Here is an 18,264-nt window from a genome sequence, read left to right on the forward strand (position 1 = left end):
TATCTCTAAGATTCAATGTAAAGGAAAAATGGAGAACAAAAATATCAGATAATATATTAAATTAAAAAGTTCTTATTGCAAGCAAATAGCTGTTACATAGGATATAAAGATGAAAAAAAAGTCCTCAAGATATTTGCATGCTAGTAGAAATAATGAGTCATTAATAACTATAACATAAAGCTAGATAAAGTTATGTAACACAAGATAGCAAGAAACAAAGTGTTAAGGCAGTTCATTCTGTGTGACTAAATGTATGGGAGTATTGAGTTCAATCTTGCATCATGGGTAGAATATAAACAGTTAAAGGAATGGAAGAAAAGAAAGAGAGAAGACAGAATAAGCAGAGGCAAGGGATGAGAAAAGTGGTAGGCATATTACAGGAGTATCCAGGATTCAGTATTACTAGAGCAAAGGGTAAAAGAAGGGAAGTCCTGGGATAGACTGGAATAGCATTTGGAGGCAATATCCACCACTATTCATCTTATCATTTAGAAAACAATGTAGCATTATATATAATGTTGTGCCAGATAATGAATGCTATAAGGGAAAATTAATATGGCAGTGGAATTAGATATAGCAAGTACGAAAGCAAAGAGTACACTTAAAGGAATATGGGTCAGATACAACCTTAAGTAGAGAGAAAGGCATGGAGATGCAATGGTGTTAAGAACTAAAATAAAAAACAAGAAAAACCCTGAATAGTCCTAGCTGAGGAAATAGTAAACATATTATATTAAAAATTAAGTAAGAAAAATATCTAAGTCAAACTCAAATGAACTAAATAGTGTTCTAAGAACTTAAAAAATATAGAGATATGCCATATTCCTGCATAGGAACACCCAATATAGTCAGGACGTCAATTCTTCCCACCTTGATTCACAGATTGAATGTATTCTTTTGTGAATATTAGCAAACTGATGCTATTGTTTATATGGAAAAGCAAAACATGAGAATAATCAATACAATACTGAAGAAGAATACAGCTGGAGGATGGGCACTATCATACTTCAAGACTTACTATGCAGCAACAGTAATCAAGATAGTGTGGCATTGGCAATAAAACAGACAATTAGAATCAAGAGAACAGAGTAAGGAGCCCAGAGTACACCACACAAGTATACAAAAGAACCAGGCCACACAGCAGAGGAAAGATAACTCTTTCAAGTAAATGGTGCTGAAACAACTGGCAACCAAATTAAGAAATAAATAAATATATATAGACTTTACTTCCTTTAAAATTTATTTAAACTATATCATAGACTTAAGTTTAAAACACAAGGCTATTTAATTCTTAGAAGATAACATTGGAGAAAACTGAGATACCTTGGGCTTGAAGATGATTTTCTAGATCCAATACCAAAAACAAATTATGAAATGCCATTCACTAGAAACCTACTACAATGACAAAAGTTCAAAATAGAGACAATGCTCAGAGTTGGTGGATGTGAAACAACAAGTGAGAATGCTGGTGAGAATGAAAAATAGCACAGTTACTTTGGAATCCACTCTGGTACTTTCTTTAAAAACTGAACGTACTCTTATCATCAGATTTAGTGATTGGGCTCATTGGTCTTTAAACAAGTAAACTGAAAACTTAGGTTTACACAAAAGCCTGCACAGGAATGTGTGTCGCAAGTTTATTCATAATTTCCAGCTAAAATTTCCTTTGGTAGGTGAATGTATAAAGGAAATATGGTACATCCAGGTACTGTTATTCAGCATGAAAAATAAATGTGCTATCAAAACATAACAAGATATGAAAGAACCTAAATGGATATTAATAAGTAGCCAATCTGAAAAGGCTGCACATTATGTTTCTGACTATATGACATTTAAGAAAAACAAAAACTGCGGAGACAGTAAAGATCAGTGGTTTCCAGGGACTAGATGGTTGGGAAGAATTAATAGGTGGAGCACAGAGGACTTTTAAAGCAGTGAAAATTCCCTGTATGATAGTATAATGAAGGATACATGTCACTATACATGTCATTATACACATATAATTATACAACAGAATGTACATAACCAAGTGAACCTGAATGTAAATTATGGACTTCATGTGATAATGAAGTGTCAAAGTAGGTTCATCAGCTGTTAACAAATGCATCACTCTGGTGCAGGATGATGATAATAGGAGAGAGGTACATATGTGTAGGGGAATTCTCTGTATCTTATGATCAATTTTGCCATGAAACCTAAAACTGTTCTAAAGAAAGCTTTTTTTTAAAAAAGTTATCTAAAGTCAGCACAGGTATTAATGAAATTTGGCCCCCCCCTTTCAAAATAAGCTATACAATATCTAGTAAGAGTTAATAACATTCTTCCTCACTACTTACTAATGTTAAAATTCTTGAGCCGTGAATATATTCAAAGCTAAAGTGAGACTGGAGGACATAATGTTGAGTGAAATTATCTGGACACAGAAAGACAAATAATGCATGTTCTCCCTTATATATGGGAACTAAAATAAAAAAAAAAAAAGAAAGAAATGCCTGTATTGATTTTGCCACAAATACAATGTTCTGGCAAATTTTGTTATAAAACTTTATTTTAAAATTGAACAATTATTGAGGATGATATACTACTATAGTTTCAATGATCTGTGACTATTTAAAAATATACTTAATATGGGTGAAATTAATATATTTATTTGATAATTGTTTATAGCCCTTGCCTACATTCCTGCTGAACTGTGTTTTTTTTTTTTTTTTTTTTTTTTTGTTCATTGAGCTCTTTATTTAGTGGAGTATTAAGCTGCTGATTACAATATAAATTAAAAGTGTTATTTCAGAAATGAAATAAAAAATAAAAATAAACTGAGAAAGTACTTTGGGTGACACCTGGTAGAATAAGCTCATTGATTGGCTACACATTTTCAACCTCATTTTCAAAAGCCTCTGCATGATGACATAACTGGTAGGGATAGAAGTTAAAAGACAGAGGAGGGCGGGGAGAGGGAGAAAGAGAAAAAAGGAGAAGAAATCAGTGTGATAAAGAAAAGCCATTTTTGTTACAGAAATGAGAGTTGGAGATAAAGAAAAAGGGAAAAAAAGAGGCATATAACACACAGAGGTTATAGGGAGGATGTGTTAACAAAAGAGAAAGTAAATCTCAAGGAAGTCTGCAGAACTAATGAACATGTCATTGATATTTTTCCAATGAATCAATGGTTTCATTATTTTTTCTGATAATGGTATATTTTTCTAAGATAATGACAAAAAGCTGTTTGTGACAATTGACAAACATTTAAAAAAAGCTGTTTGTAACTGTTTTCATATAGAAATGATGGCTTAGTCAATAATGTTCAAAAATGTTTTTCAAGAATTATGTATTTAATTAGATGTTCTGAAATTGTCAGGCACTGGAGACACCTAAAAAAAGTGAGAGAGAGAAAGAAGAAAAAAAATGTATCATATTTATTCAGTGTCAGTGAATATACCATTTCAAAGAAGTAAAACTGTTATGTGCAATTGGGCAAATGGACTGTAAGGACCAATTAAATAGCATTGTTTGTGAATATCAACTATTCAGATAGAGTTGAATGTGTCATGTCAGGAGTTTCCAAACAAGGAATCAGTGATTTTGTTTCCTGTTTATGTACATGGTTAAATGTTACAGGGAACAAGAAGTAAGGGGTAGCTTTCATAAGTCTGAAAGATGTTTGGATAGTACTCATTCATTCTCTGGAGGGTTACTGTTAGCAGCAGGCCGATAGGATTAAATTAATCAGATTCATGAGCTGGAAAACCACACCTCCCTTGCCCCCTTTCCTGATCTCACATCCCTACTTGATCTCACTTGTATATGACCACCATGTAACCACTCCCCCTTGGAAGTGACTAGAAGGCATGGATCGCCAAGGCCTGCCCCTTTGTTCACCCCCACGCCTCTTGGTGTGGGCGACCTTTTGGTGCCTGCAAACCCATGCAGTCCATGTGGCTGCTCTTCTGCCCATGTGCTCTCTATCCCTTACAGCCTCTGGTCTACTCCCTGGAAAAGCCTGGTATGAAACTCCCAGTTTAAATCCCTGACTCCTTTTTAAACCCTTAAATAAAGCTTTCACTTTTCCTGTGTATTTTTCTAAACATTAAACCATACCACGTTGCCTGTTCCATTTACAGACGATATGTAGAATTCTTATATAGATAGGCAGCAAGAGCCCTTGAAAATTAATTAATGATTTTAAAATAACGGTAACCCATTTTATTACCAGGTTTTTGTTTTTTGTTTTTTTGGGTTTTTTTGGCAAGAGGCAAGCGTCTTCCAGGTCAATTTGACAATCTATTATGAACCAGTCCATTGCCATTTTTCTTAAACTATTCTCAACTGTGAAAACTCTCCCATTCTGAAATTTCTGGGTTTATCATTCCTTCTCTATCTTTGCTGAATCTTCTTTAACCCTTTTGATTCTTCAGATCCCCTATCAGCAACATAGATGTGCCTTAAGATAAAGATACAGAAGACTTTCTCTAATCTTACTTTATGTCACTGCCATTTCACCACATAATTTCAGGTATCAATTTTATGCTGATAAGGCCGGCGCTGTGGCTCAACAGGCTAATCTTCACCCTTGCGGCGCCAGTACACCGGGTTCTAGTCCCGGTCGGGGCACCGGATTCTGTCCTGGTTGCCCCTCTTCCCGGCCAGCTCTCTGCTGTGGCCCTGGAGTTCAGTGGAGGGTGGCCCAAGTGCTTGGGCCCTGCACCCCATGGGAGACCAGGAGAAGCACCTGGCTCCTGCCTTGGGATCAGTGCGGTGCGCTGGCCGCAGCGCGCCGGCCGCGGCAGCCATTAGAGGGTGAATCAATGGCAAAGGAAGACCTATCTCTCTCTCTCTCTCACTGTGCACTCTGCCTGTCAAAAAAAAAAAAAAATTTATGCTGATAAATATAAAGCAACATCTCAAGGATCACATTTTTCAATCAAAGGATGCAATCCAGATCTTTACCTATTCCACACATATCCGTTTTTTCCTTTCTAAAATTGTAATTATTTATTATTTCTTTTCTTTTCTTTTTTTTTTTTTTACTTGACAGATAGAGTTAAGACAGTGAGAGAGAGAGAGAAAGAGAGAGAGAGAGAGAGAAAGGTATTCCTTCCATTGGTTCACTCCCCAAATGGCTGCTACGGTCGGAGCTCCTCTGATCCGAAGCCAGGAGCCAGGTGCTTCTTCCTGGTCTCCCAGGTGGGTGCAGCGGCCCAAGCACTTGGGCCATGCTCCATTGCCTTCCGGGGCCACAGCAGAGAGCTGGACTGGAAGAGGAGCAGCCAGGACTAGAACCCAGCGGCCATATGGGATGCCGGTGCCGCAGGTGGAGGGTTAACCAAGTGAGCCACAGGGCTGGCCCCTTATTTTTTATTTTTTAACAGAAAACTTTTATTTAATAAATATAAATTTCAAAAGTACAACTTTTGGATTATAGCAGTTCTTCCCCCTATAACCCACCCTTCCACCTGCAAACTATCCCATCTCCTACTCCCTCTCCCAACCCATTCTTCATTAAGATTCACATATTTTAACTGACATTCTGCTGCCTCTTGATAATAAATGTATTTAAAAATGAAATTCTTTAATGTACCTTTGTTTCACTTTACATCCTTTACTTAGACTTCTATTCTCCTGGATATTCTTTGAAAAGTTTTTATTTCGTCTTTCAAACTTTATAATGGAAATACAATTCATCCTTACATCTTTCCTTTAGTGCTTACACGTAATAACCTAATTCTTATTTTGCTAAATGACTTAATATTTAGTCTTCCACTGTCCTGTCTTCCCTTTGTTTAATATATTTATTATTTCCTTTCATCTGAACTGCAGACTCCTCAGAAAGGTAATGCCTTTTGAAACATAAAGAGCTCTCAAAAGTATAAATATCTGTAAAATTCTTAGTTGTTTACTAAGAAGCTGGAAAAAAATCACTAATGTTAAAATTAATTTCCTTTATCCTGTCACCTGTTGTTATACAATTATGTACACAGAACGAATTAACATATCTTAATTTTCTTTAAGAGCCACTGTATATCTCTGATTTACTTGCCTTATCCTCCAAGTGCAGTTCTAAAAAGCGTAGGTAAGCCACAGGTGCAAATGCATCAGCTGAATGTATGACTACTTCTGATGAATCCCTAAAATAAAAAAAAAAAATACATTTATCCACTACATAAATTGTAGCAATCATTCCTGCTACTGACTAGCAGTGAGAAAAATCTTCATTTTCTATATATTTCTTCCAGTATACAATATGCAGTAATTAATCTGAATTGTTATTAATCCAGTATTTTTTGATTGGAAAAATGATCATGAACAATGAACATTTGGGAAAAAAAATGAGGCTTTTCATCTTTATAAGGACATCCTTCATGCACAGTCAAAGCTTTCTGAACAATTTTGAGACTTAAACTCCTGTTCAATTTCATTTTCACAAATTTACTTGGTATGGGCTAAACATTAAAAATCAGTGCTTTATCTTCATTATTCTTTTCATTTTCAAGAGGTAATTCACTCAGTGTTTCACACAAAATCTCAATTATCCTTTACAAAAGAAGTACTGGTGATGGTTTTAAGCTCTAGATGAACTCTTCACACTGCCATATCAGTGCTATTAAAATTGATTGTCTGACATAGTAATTACCACATTCAGGTAAAATAGTATGAACTGCTTGCTGGCACCATATGGATACATGTAAATTAACTCAACTTTTATCAAAGATACCCTGTAAGGTGCATATGAATAACTGAGATTACATGTGAAGTTCTAATAACAAATTACTTTTATTGTTTATTAAGAGAGTGATAATATTTTGCATTTCAACTGAAAATTTTAAAACAGAAATTCTTCTCTTTAATAATACAGCAAGTAGTTCCATTGTTTTCATTAGCAGATTGTTAGCATTTGGACCATTGTAGTACAGCAAAATATGCTGTGGCAAAATGTGGCCCTTGGCCACTAACATACAAATATTAAACATTTGAAAAAGTATTTGAGAGGTGAGACGAGAAGAAGAGAAGGGAGGGGAGAGGAGGGGAGGGGAGGGGAGAGGGGAGGAGGGGAGGGGAGGGGAGGGGAGGGGAGGGGAGGGGAGGGGAGGGGAGGGGAGAGGAGAGGAGAGGAGAGGAGAGGAGAGGAGAGGAGAGGAGAGGAGAGGAGAGGAGAGGAGATCTTTCTCATCCATTAACTCTAAATGTCTGCAAATAGCCATGGTTGAGCCAGGCTGATACCAGAGTTGGGAAATTTTTTTTTTTAAAAAAGATTTATTTTATTTATTTGAAAGGCAGAGTTACAGAGACAGAGAAGGACACACACACACACACATACAGAGAGAATTGATTTTCTATGTGCTGGTTCACTCCCCAGATGGCTGCAATGAACAGGGCTGGGCCAAGCTGAAGCTAGGAGCCAGGAACTTCTTCCCAGTCTCCCACATGGTTTCAGGGATCCAAGGACTTTGGACATCTTCCACTGCTTTCCCAGGCTCATCAGCAAGGAGCTAGTTCAGAAGTGGACAGCATTGCAGGCTGTGGCTTACCCCACTGCACCACAGCACTGGTCCCCAGAAGTTGGGAACTTAATCTAGATCTCCCACATGGGTGGTAGGAACCTAATCTCGAGGACTCACCTGCTGCATTAGCAGGAAGCCCAAATCAGGAGTGCAGCTAGAACTTGAACCCACATAATCTGACACGGGATGCAGATGTTCCCAAGCAGTGACTTAATTAGTGCTAGGGCAAACACTCACCCCATAAAAAAGTTTTTGTTCAACTTTTATGCAACTTGGTGGCAACTGAAGAAATCTCAAAATGGCTATGATACACTAAATTTTGCAAAGCAAAATATGTTTATACTTGAAAAGTTAGAGATAGAGAAAAAAGTATGTTTATTTCCATTTTTATTTGAAAGGCAGAGAGGGAGGGAGGGAGGGAGAGACGGGTTCATTTTCCAAATGCCTGCAACAGGCTGGGCCAAGTAGAACTCAATCTGTGCCTTTAGGTGGCAGGGATCCAATTTCTTAGACCAGCAGCGACTGAAAGTGGGATAGCTGGGACTCAAACTAGACACTCTGATGACATATGAGTGTCCTAGCAGTGACTTGTCTGTTATGCCACAAGCCCACTGCTTAATGTGTATGTTGTTAATGTTCAGGGAAAATAACATTAAAAAGAATTTCTTTGACATTAAAAGGAGAGCAACTTATAATAATAATGGAATCATTTAAGAGTCAGAATTCTGTTCAAAATATATAACTTGCCTTTACAGGCCACATCAACCAAAAGATGTTGCTTCCTACTACCTACCCCTCCGCATTGACTTCTACTTGCTCAGTTAGCCCTAGTCATGCTGTTTCTCCATTTCCTTCAGAATTGTTTTCTCTGGTCATATCTTGGCTCAGCAATTAGACACAAATCTAAAACTCTTGCTTACTCTTTGCAGTTCGTTCTCTCTGTTCCTGAACCAGGCCTTGGAAACTGATCCCAAGTGTTAACTCTGCCTTATTTAGGCAGCTTGTTTTTGATATCTCTGGCAACTGAGTACTAAAATTATAATTAACCTGAACCAGTACTATTGAGAGGAAAAGGGTCTGAAGTCCTCTCTTCTTTTTTTTTTTTTCTTTTTAAAATATTATTTATTTGACAGAGTTACAGACAGTGAGAGAGAGAGAGAGAGAGAGAGAGAGAGAGATAGGTCTTCCATCCGATGGTTCACCCCCCCAAATGGAAGCAATGGCCTGAGCTACACCAATCCAAAGTCAGGAGCCAGGTGTCTCTTCCTGGTCTCCCACGTGGGTGCAGGGGCCCAAGCACTTGGGGCATCCTCCAATGCCCTTCGGGGCCACAGCAGAGAGCTGGACTGGAAGAGGAGCAACTGGGACTAGAACCCAGTGCCCGTATGGGATACTGGCGCCGCAGGCAGAAGATTAACCTAATGTGTCAGGGCGCCGGCCCCTGAAGTCCTCTCTTCTCTTGTTTGTTATCCCCACTATACACAGAAAGCATGAAAATCAACGATTGATGTTGATGTAATGACTGCATTCTGAATCAGGATTGGTATCCAGAAAGAATATAAAACATTTTGAGCACTAAATGAAGAAGAATATGATTTTTACGGATTCTATTAAATGCATAATCTCTAGTTGATTAACATAATTTCATTGATTTGTATGAAGTACCAGTCAACTGGTAGAGACCAAATTTCAAATGAAGTTTTTCATTTCAAACAGAATAACACTATTCTTTTCTATCACCTGACAGCCAACCTTCAAGAATGTCATGTCTCATGGCTTCTCTGAATGTAAAATGTAAGATCTGTTGAATATCCTCAGATTTACCCAAAAAACTAAACAACTGGGTGTCAGCAAAAATGCTCTCCAGTTGGCTACCGTCCTCCTCTTTCCCTAGGACAAGTAATCCAGGCATTACTACCTCTTAGACAACTGAAGCTTCTTCATAGTCAAGAGGATGCCTGTGTTTCCTTATGTTACTACATGAGGCTCACCCATACAGGGCTGAGTCTGATGTCAGTCTCTTCCATGATGCCAGGGCCTTAGCGTGGTGGTCCTCTCATACTTTTTGACTAAAAAAATAAAAACCTCTTGAGACCCAGCTATGGTCTTTTGTTTTGATATCATTGTATTACACTGGAGCTGAGACACTGTTTACCTCTCTTACTCAGATGGATGATGTTTGTATTCACTAAAGTGCAGAGATATTACCCATGCACTCTCCAATTCTCACAGATATCTCACGTGGCATTTCTGGGGAGCTTTCCCTGACATTCTAGTTTTCTACTTTATGGGTTTTAGTGCCATATTTGTAGTCCTTGCATACCACATCCACTTTACTATAATTGTGTGTGTATGCCTGTTTCTCTTCCTTTTGAAAGAAGGATCAGTTTCGTTTATCTTTGTAAGTCCCACCTTCCACCTGGCTGAGTACAGAGTTCATTGCCTGGTATTCATTAGCTATTGGTTAAATAAATGGCTGCATACTTACCCTTTGTTAAGTATCCTCACATTTACAATCCAATTGCTCAAACTATCAGAAAACTACACTGATTTTTACTTATCTTCACATGAATATATACCTTCTCATAGATGCATATTACATATATAAATATATTCACGTATACATATATACATACCAATAACACCACAGAATATCTGTAGCAAAATAAATAGATCTACAGTTTTTATTTAAAATAGTTTATAAATTTAAATAAATTTAAATTGCTACAGAATTGATGTGAGAAGGCACATAATATAAAGCACTTATTTTATCCTCTTTGTAAAATGCCATATTACAGTACACTGTACTGAGTCATGCCTTCAGTGGGTAGAAAATATGAGTATGCTAGGAAAGTAGAAAATGAGTGTACAGTGTTTAACTATAGGATTTAGTTTCCTTTCGTCTTTCCTTCCTTCCTTTTTGTTCCTCCACCCATTAATCCCATGGTAGCAACTTCACTGTAATAGTAAAAGGAACACTTCAAATAGAAATAAAAGGTTGACTCAAAAAATACATTAAAAAACTGTTTTTAATAAGAAAAGAAAACTCATTAACACAACTTTGTGATATTAGTTCTTTCTTTTGATACTCACAAACACACAAATAATAAGTAACAAGAAAGTAGGTTTTTTAAGTGTCCTCTTCTCTTAATAGCTAGTCTGCAATTTTTTTGCATCAGGGCTCCTGGCTGGGGTGGGGTGGGGTGGGATAGGGGTAGTGGTACAAAAACCTCATTTTCTTATTCTCAAAATATGTATCTTACAAGGAGAATGACTTTCCACAATAACTGACATAAAAAGTAAATTATAAGATATTCCAGGTAAAATTTAAAAAAACCATATTTCCAATAAAAACTGTCATATCAGGCTTTCCTACACAGTTTTTTCAAATGTTAATTGGAATTTGAGAAAAATGAAATTTATAATTAACTTCTAGAACCATCCAGATCTCTCTAAGTTACTACCCTAAACAAAAAGTATTCAATCTGTGCTTTAAAAATTTCTGATTATAATCAAATAATTTTGCATGTAAAGCCCAATTTATTTCTCCTCATAATGGTTCTCTTTTCTTTATAATATTTAAATTTTTTTTAATTCATTTAAGAGACAGCAAGACAGAGGGCTGGGGTGGTGGAAGAGATTGAACATGCCCATCTGCTGGTTCACTTGCTAAATGCCCATGAAGGCAAAGACAGGAGCTAGACAGCAATCTAGGTCTCCTTTGTGAGTAGCAGAGTCCCTATTATTTGAGTCATTATTGCTCTCTCCCAGGGTCTGCATAGAAGGAAGCTGGAATTGAAATCCAGGGACTCTAATATAGGATACAGGTATCTCAACCAGTGGTTTAACTGCTAGGCCAAATGCCTTTCCCTTTTCCTTTTTCATCATACATAAATATTATTTGAACTAGGATTCCTAAAAATTATTAGCAGTATGCTAATTATGATAGACCAGTATTATACCACATGTAAGAGGAGTTGTTAACTATGTCCCAAAAATGAAATCTAATTTACAAGATCCAGCATTTTAAAAATAATTTTTCATATAAAACCAGTATTATTAATGGTCAATTCTTAAAAAGTTACAGAAACTAAGCTTATTTTTAATTGTGTCAAATAGATTATCTCTAGATAGGATAACATTAATTTACATACAATTTTAGAATGAACAATGCATGTTCACTCATATCACATTTAGTGGATATTAGGCAGATGTGAGAAAGATATCTCTTTATATTAAAGAGGAATAAAGATTTAGGTCATAGTAAAGAATATCCTTTTTCAACTAACCAGGATATGTACCAAGCTATAATCTCTAGTTATAATTTAGAAATGGAATCTATAAAAGTAAAACAAAAATATGTAAATAAAAATAAGCAACAAATAACAAATCAACAATATTGAACAAACATTTTTTGTGTCTATTGTATATTTTGAGAGTGCAGGTACAGAACAGGCACTAGAGGTGATAGTAGCCAAAGTGTCAGATCGATAATTAGGCATAAGCAATGGGGACCCTCTTCCAAGGTGAATCCCAGGACCCTCCTCTCTGTTGGGACCCACTCAAGACTGCTCACTTTGAGGTTTGTTAATTTATTAACAGTACCTGATAAAATGGGAGCTCAACCAAACTAGAAAATCTAATTTATAGCCACATAAGAGCCAAAAGGTATGGAATTCCCAGCTGTCAATCACAAACGCCAACCATAAGCCAAGGCCACCTTACTAGTCAGCACCCCTCATTTTTTTAAAGATTTATTTATTTATTTGAAAGTCAGTGTTACACAGACAGAGGAGAGGAAAAGAGAGAGAAAGAAAGAGAGAAAGAGAGAAAGAGAGGAAGAGAGGAAGAGAGAGAGAAAGAAAGAGAGAAAGAGAGAGAGAAAGAGAGAGAGAGGTCTTCCATCTGCTGGTTCACTCCGCAATTGGCCACCACAGCTAGAACCGCACTGATCTGAAGCCAGGAGCCAGGAGCTTCCTCCAGGTCTCCCACATAGGTACAGGGGCCCAAGGACTCAGGACATTTTCCACTGTTTTCCCAGGCCATAGCAGATAGCTGGATTGGAAGTGGAGCAGCTGGGTCTTGAACTGGCACCCATATGGTATGCCAGCACTGCAGGTGGTGGCTTTACCTGCTACACCACAGCTCTGGCCCCAGTATCCCTCATTCTTTAGGGATAAAGGTCCCAAACCAGGAAGAAGGGGTACCATATTTTCCTTCAACTGGCCTGTTTCTTCTTTGGAATATACTTAGTTTTACTATCCATAAGGAGGCCATATGCTCTTTCCATTGGCCCAGTCCTCCTTTGGAACACATTTAAATAAGCTTTTGCTTTACTATGCTTACTTTCATTTCTCTAAATTATACTTTGTTCCTCCATTTGTGAAAACGAATTGAGGCAAGGTGGCTGCCATCAGCGAAAAAGCCATTAAAAATGGAAGGATTTGTCAAAGTGCGGAGTAATCTAGATCACAAGAATCAGAAAGTCTTAAACTGAAGGCACAGCTTATAAAAAAATACAAAGAATATTTTTAAATGTCAGAATTAGATGGCAATTATCACATATTGCTAATCTATGCCTGTCCATCTCTACTGTTACAAGGAACTGCTACACAGAAGGGAGATAGTCTGCAGAGTTCCACCCACATAATTTTCCTCAGTAAATGATTATTATTCAGTTGCAACAAACAACTCATTCCAGCACTGGGGGGTTCTAATACATCTTCCCTGACAATTTATCTTTAATAGTGTGACTAAGTCTCCTATTTGTCACTGCCTCTGTCAGGCTTAAGTTTCCTCGTCTACAAAATGAAGACAACAAAAAAGATTAATTTTTCGCACCTAAAGTACTATGATAAACAGACTTTTTGGTTATATAGTGTAAAGCAGTATATGTGTTCTAATTATAAGTTGTCCTTAAAGACTTCTAGTGTTCAAGGAGCTCAATTTGTCAGGTAGGTGGAAAAAGCACTATTCGTTGGCATTTTCTATATTATTGCTTTTTTTAAAAAATATTTATTTATTTATGTGAAAGGCAGAGCTACGGGGCGGGGTGGGGGGGCATCTTCCATCCGCTGGTTCGCTCCCCAGATTGCTGCAATGGCTGGAGCTGCACTGATCCAGAGCCCGGAGCCAGGAGCTTCCTCCAGGTCTCCCACATGGGTGCAGGGGCCCAAGCACTTGGATCATCTTCTACTGCTTTCCCAGGCCACAGCAGAGGGATGGATAGGAACTGGAGCAGCTGGGACTTGAACCGGTGCCCATATGGGATGCCAGTACTGCAGACCAGGGCTTTAATCCGCTGCACCGGCCCTATTGCTGTTCTTTTAAAAATAATTTGGTTACGTCCATTTTAATAAGTAAATCTATCCCATGTTTTCCAATATGCTAACATTTTATTCTAGTATGCTAATGCTTTTCTTGAATAATCAAAGAGTATTACTTCCCAGGAGTAATATACTCCATTTATGACTCATTCTGTAGATGGCCATAAGAATATCTCCCATCCATGAACTTACAACTCTTATCCTTACCACCTTGTACCATAATTATACACAGGGTGTGTCCTCTTCCCACTATTCAGAAGGCAGACATTATTTTTGAACAATAATGGTGCCCAGCTGAATGCCTCAGACGTAGGTACTTGATAAATATTTGTTAAATAATTATCATGTTATTAATGAAAAAGAAGTTAGAACAACATCAAAGAAGCAAAAGTACATGAATACTGCATATGGTAATGAAAACAGCTTGCCATGTGTCACTAGATAAAAGTATTTTTCAGAAAATCCACCTAGGGTTGTCTTAATTTTCTTAGATCATTCATTCTCTCAGTAATAGGTACAAAGAATTCAAGTTTTAGTGTTGAAACTGTCCATTCAATTAAGCATAATTTTGACACTCTTTTTCAAGAAGCAAACAGTTTAGGAAAAGCAGATTAAATACTTTCTTAGCATATGATAACAACATAAATTAAGAATGTGGGTAACAAACTGAAAAAGTTCCTGTTTTATCACCACACTAATTTGAACAATTTCTGGCAATGAAATCATACTACTCACCTTAAGCTGAATTCATTTAAGCACAAAGTTTATATGTAAAAATAACCCCAAACTGAAGAGAGATGTTTAGTAGTAGTACAATCTTAAGCTGTTAAAGCTAGGGAAAGGGAAGCAGAGGATGGAGTTAATGGAACCCACAGGCTACTGATGTGGCAGTTTATCAAATGTAGCCGTAATGAAAGATAAATAATACAGGCAATTCACACTTCATGAAAGGATAAAAGTGTCAGCGTGTAGGTACCAGTTTTACTGCAGGCCATAATCAGCAAGTAAACGAAAGTGCAATGTCTAAAAAGTTTATAGCCTTCTATGAAGGCCTCTTCTTGTCAGGTATTGATTTAGGTATTCAGACGACTTCACTGGTATTAAACAAATTGAGTGTTTGTGAACTTAGAGGACATGTTCTATTTCTCCCAACAAAAGTTGCCTCAAGCTTAATACTAAGTTGCTTCTATCACTTAAGAAAAGGGGAGAAAATGCTGAAATGATATCTTACACAATTATTTTCTTCTTAAATAGAGGGCAATCCAAAGTGAATGTTTCATACTCTCCTCCTTCTCCACAAACATGGACTCCATATTTTTTAGAAAGCTGAAAACAAGAAAAACAAAAAAGGAACAAAAAACTTAGCAAAAATGTTCATTATATTATTTTTTTTCTAAAATAATCATGCTGGAAACTTTGATTATAAAAGATTGAAAGCTACAGGAAAATTATCATCTTTCTGCTTAAAATATGTGTTTAAAGGCATTTAAAAATGTTTTAAGAAGGGGTCGGTATGGTGGTGCAGTGGTTTAAGTGTCCATATGGGCACTGATTCATGTCTGGGCTACTCCACTTCTGATTTGGCTCCCCTCTAATGTGCCTGGGAAAGCAGCAGAAAATAGTCCAAGTCCTTGCGACCCTGCAGCCACAAGGGAGTCCCGGAGGGTATTCCAGGCTCCTGGCTTTGGCCTGTCCCAATTCTGGCCACTGTAGCCTTTTGGGGAGAGAAACAGAGATGGAAGATTGATCTTTTCCTCTCTACCTCTCTCTCTCCCCTTCTCTCTGTAACTTTGCTTTTCAAGTAAATAAATAAATAAATGTTTAAAAAATGTTATAAGGTGTCAGGATTTTTAGTAACTCCAAAACTCTTACAAAAAAGATATAAGGGACCCATAGTTTTGTTCCTAAAGACAAAACTTAGACTAACAGATTTATTTATTTTTGCAGCATATGTGTAAATCTTAATTCATAGATAACCTTATGAAATACATAAAATTTTGGATAAATGTGTGCGTATAATTCTTATTTTAATTCATATTCCAAGGAAAGCTATGCCATTATGCAGTAAATGCCATAGGCAGTCAAACTGTGCTCCCCACATTCTTTAACCTTCCTGTGGAAGAGAAAGCAATCTAAATTCTTTCCTTAGGCCAGTGTACAAAAAAATGAGTCACATCCATGGCTATTAAGCTTGTTATTATTATTAGGGAAGTTCCAAAGGTACTGCAGATAAGACTTAACAAAGTCCAAGTTCAAGAAAAGTTGGGATGGCTTTGTAAAGTTGGCTTATAGAATGTGAAATTAAGAAGTAAACAAACTAGCAAAGAAACAAAACCCATGACTTGCTTTAAAAACAACCCACACTATCTCATGACCTAATATTGAGAGTAAAATAATTTCCCATTAGGGTGGTACATGGCTAGCATCATTGGCTGTCATAGATGTGCATCTTTCAGCTCATGTGCCCAAGCTTTATCACTCTGACCATTTCTTCATTCTGAATGTCATAGCTTTCCCTGCTTAAGTCTCTCAGCCCAAAGCCCTCACAATTTAAAGAGTGGTTCCTAAGGCTCTGTTACTATCACTGCTGGAACTTTGGTCTAAATCTTTAGTTTTATCTGCGTAGTTAGACATTTACTTATTTGGCTATTTTTATGGTGGTGCTATCATTTGAATCCATTAAACTTCAACTATTGACTATGTGCCATTAGGAACTTAATGCATGCAGCTGTGAAAATTCTCCTTCTACCTCCAAGGATCAGTAGTAATCTGAATGACACAATAAACCCACACAGACAGAAAAGTGAGGCAAACAAAACAAAGTGTCTTACTGCTGTAAGAGTTCCCAAGAGCAAAGTAGTTAGATTTTTACCATGTTAGGTCAAGAAGTAGAGAATGAGGTATTCTTCACATAATAACAAAACATGTCAGACAGGCTATAAAATCATACTTTCTGTTTTACAAATAGGGAGTTGAGGGCTCCAAGATAGTGGAATAGGGAGGGAGCTCGCTGACAGTCCAGGATAAGATAGTTTAATAAAAGTGGAGATACTGTAGTCTCAGGGAAGAGTTAGGGAAAAAACTGCAGAGGAAACTCTTCCAGAATTAGAGGGACACGGTAGACCTACATGGAAGGCATGGGAGCCCATGGCTCGGGACCCTAGCCACCGAGTCTATGCACCAGCTCTGGAAAGGGAGGTGAGGCAAAACCTCAGTAGCCCGAGATATGGGCGAGGAAGCGGCAGGAAGAGCCTATAGGGAACAAGGCTTGAAGCCCCATGGGAGAAAGTAGACCAGCCTAACTAGAGGAGAGAAAAAATAAATAAATAAATAAAAGGGACCAGTATGGACGCGATTCTCTCTCTCCATTCACCTTACAAAGGTGAGCAAGACAATAGAGCAGGCACTATTTTGGACATACATAACAGCTGTGCCAGCTCGGGGCTGTGCCCGCCCTCAGCCAAATAGAAAAACCTGACTCTGGTGGGGAGAAAGATCAGGAAACTAAGACCTAGTGAATGCGTGAAGCTTATGAACCGGGACTGTGAAAAAACCAAACAAAACTGAGGGTGTGTGACAGAACTCACGGTGTGGCTGAGACGTGAGTAGTTTCAGTGGGAGACGCCACAAATTCGAGCAGATTTGGCTATCTGGTGAGACATTGCAGGGGAATCTGAGCTTACACTGAGGACTGCACAGATCCTTTGTGTGGTCCTTGGGACAGAGCAGACAAATATTATGCCCATTGGGGCTAGTGCTCAGGCACTGATTGCCATCAAGAGGAGCTCAGCTGAGCAGAATTATTTCCCTTCTGAAGAGAGAGACAGAATGATTTATCATGCCAAACCTGGCTGTGTCACCTTTGGCACACCCTTAACCCTGAAGAACTGAACAGAGCTCTCTGGCCACACCTACCACAAGACTCTAAAGATTCATCAAAAGCAGACAGTCCACTTAATCTAGATTCATAGAAAAGCCACCACAGAGAGAGGAAGAAAAAAAAGAAGAAACCAAAGAATATCTCCACAATGCCAAACAACATATGCAGAAACCGAGGGAAACAAGAACAAGGAAGACATCATGACGCTCCCAAATGAACATGACACTCCAATACAAGATTATGAAGATGATGATATGGAAGAAATACAAGATATGGAATTCAAAAAACTTATGACAAGAACATTCAGAAGTTATCAAAAACAAATGCAGGAACTACAGAAATCCATACAGGACAGGACAGAAAATCTCTCGTGAAAATGAAATCTTAAGGAGGAATCAAAATGAAATGAGGTATTTAGTAGAACATGAAATTGAGATATTGAAGAGGAATCAAAATGAAATGAAGAATTCAATAGAACAAATGAAAAACACATTTGAGAACCTTCAAAACAGAATCAGTGAGGTAGAAGAGAGAATACTGGACTTAGAAGACAGAGCAC

At 37.6% G+C, this 18,264-nt stretch overlaps 1 protein-coding gene across 2 annotated transcripts in view; it reads right to left on the minus strand.

The window, feature by feature from the left end:
• Nucleotides 1–245: 245 nt before the first annotated feature.
• The window catches only part of DPH6 (diphthamine biosynthesis 6), a 202,402-nt gene continuing 184,383 nt past the window's right edge, over nucleotides 246–18,264 (minus strand). Inside the window, exons 6-8 of one of the 2 annotated variants that reach the window (XM_062205585.1) lie at nucleotides 15,057–15,151; nucleotides 6,038–6,125; nucleotides 246–3,371 (exon numbers count right to left, since the gene is read on the minus strand). In XM_062205585.1, the coding sequence (XP_062061569.1) occupies nucleotides 3,333–3,371; nucleotides 6,038–6,125; nucleotides 15,057–15,151 (222 nt within the window). In that variant the 3' untranslated portion in view covers nucleotides 246–3,332. The remainder of the gene's footprint in view (nucleotides 3,372–6,037; nucleotides 6,126–15,056; nucleotides 15,152–18,264) is intronic. The other variant, XM_062205583.1, reaches the window with a different exon arrangement.

The sequence above is a fragment of the Lepus europaeus genome, chromosome 11, assembly GCF_033115175.1.
Source record: "Lepus europaeus isolate LE1 chromosome 11, mLepTim1.pri, whole genome shotgun sequence".
Classification (NCBI taxonomy): Eukaryota; Metazoa; Chordata; class Mammalia; order Lagomorpha; family Leporidae; genus Lepus; species Lepus europaeus.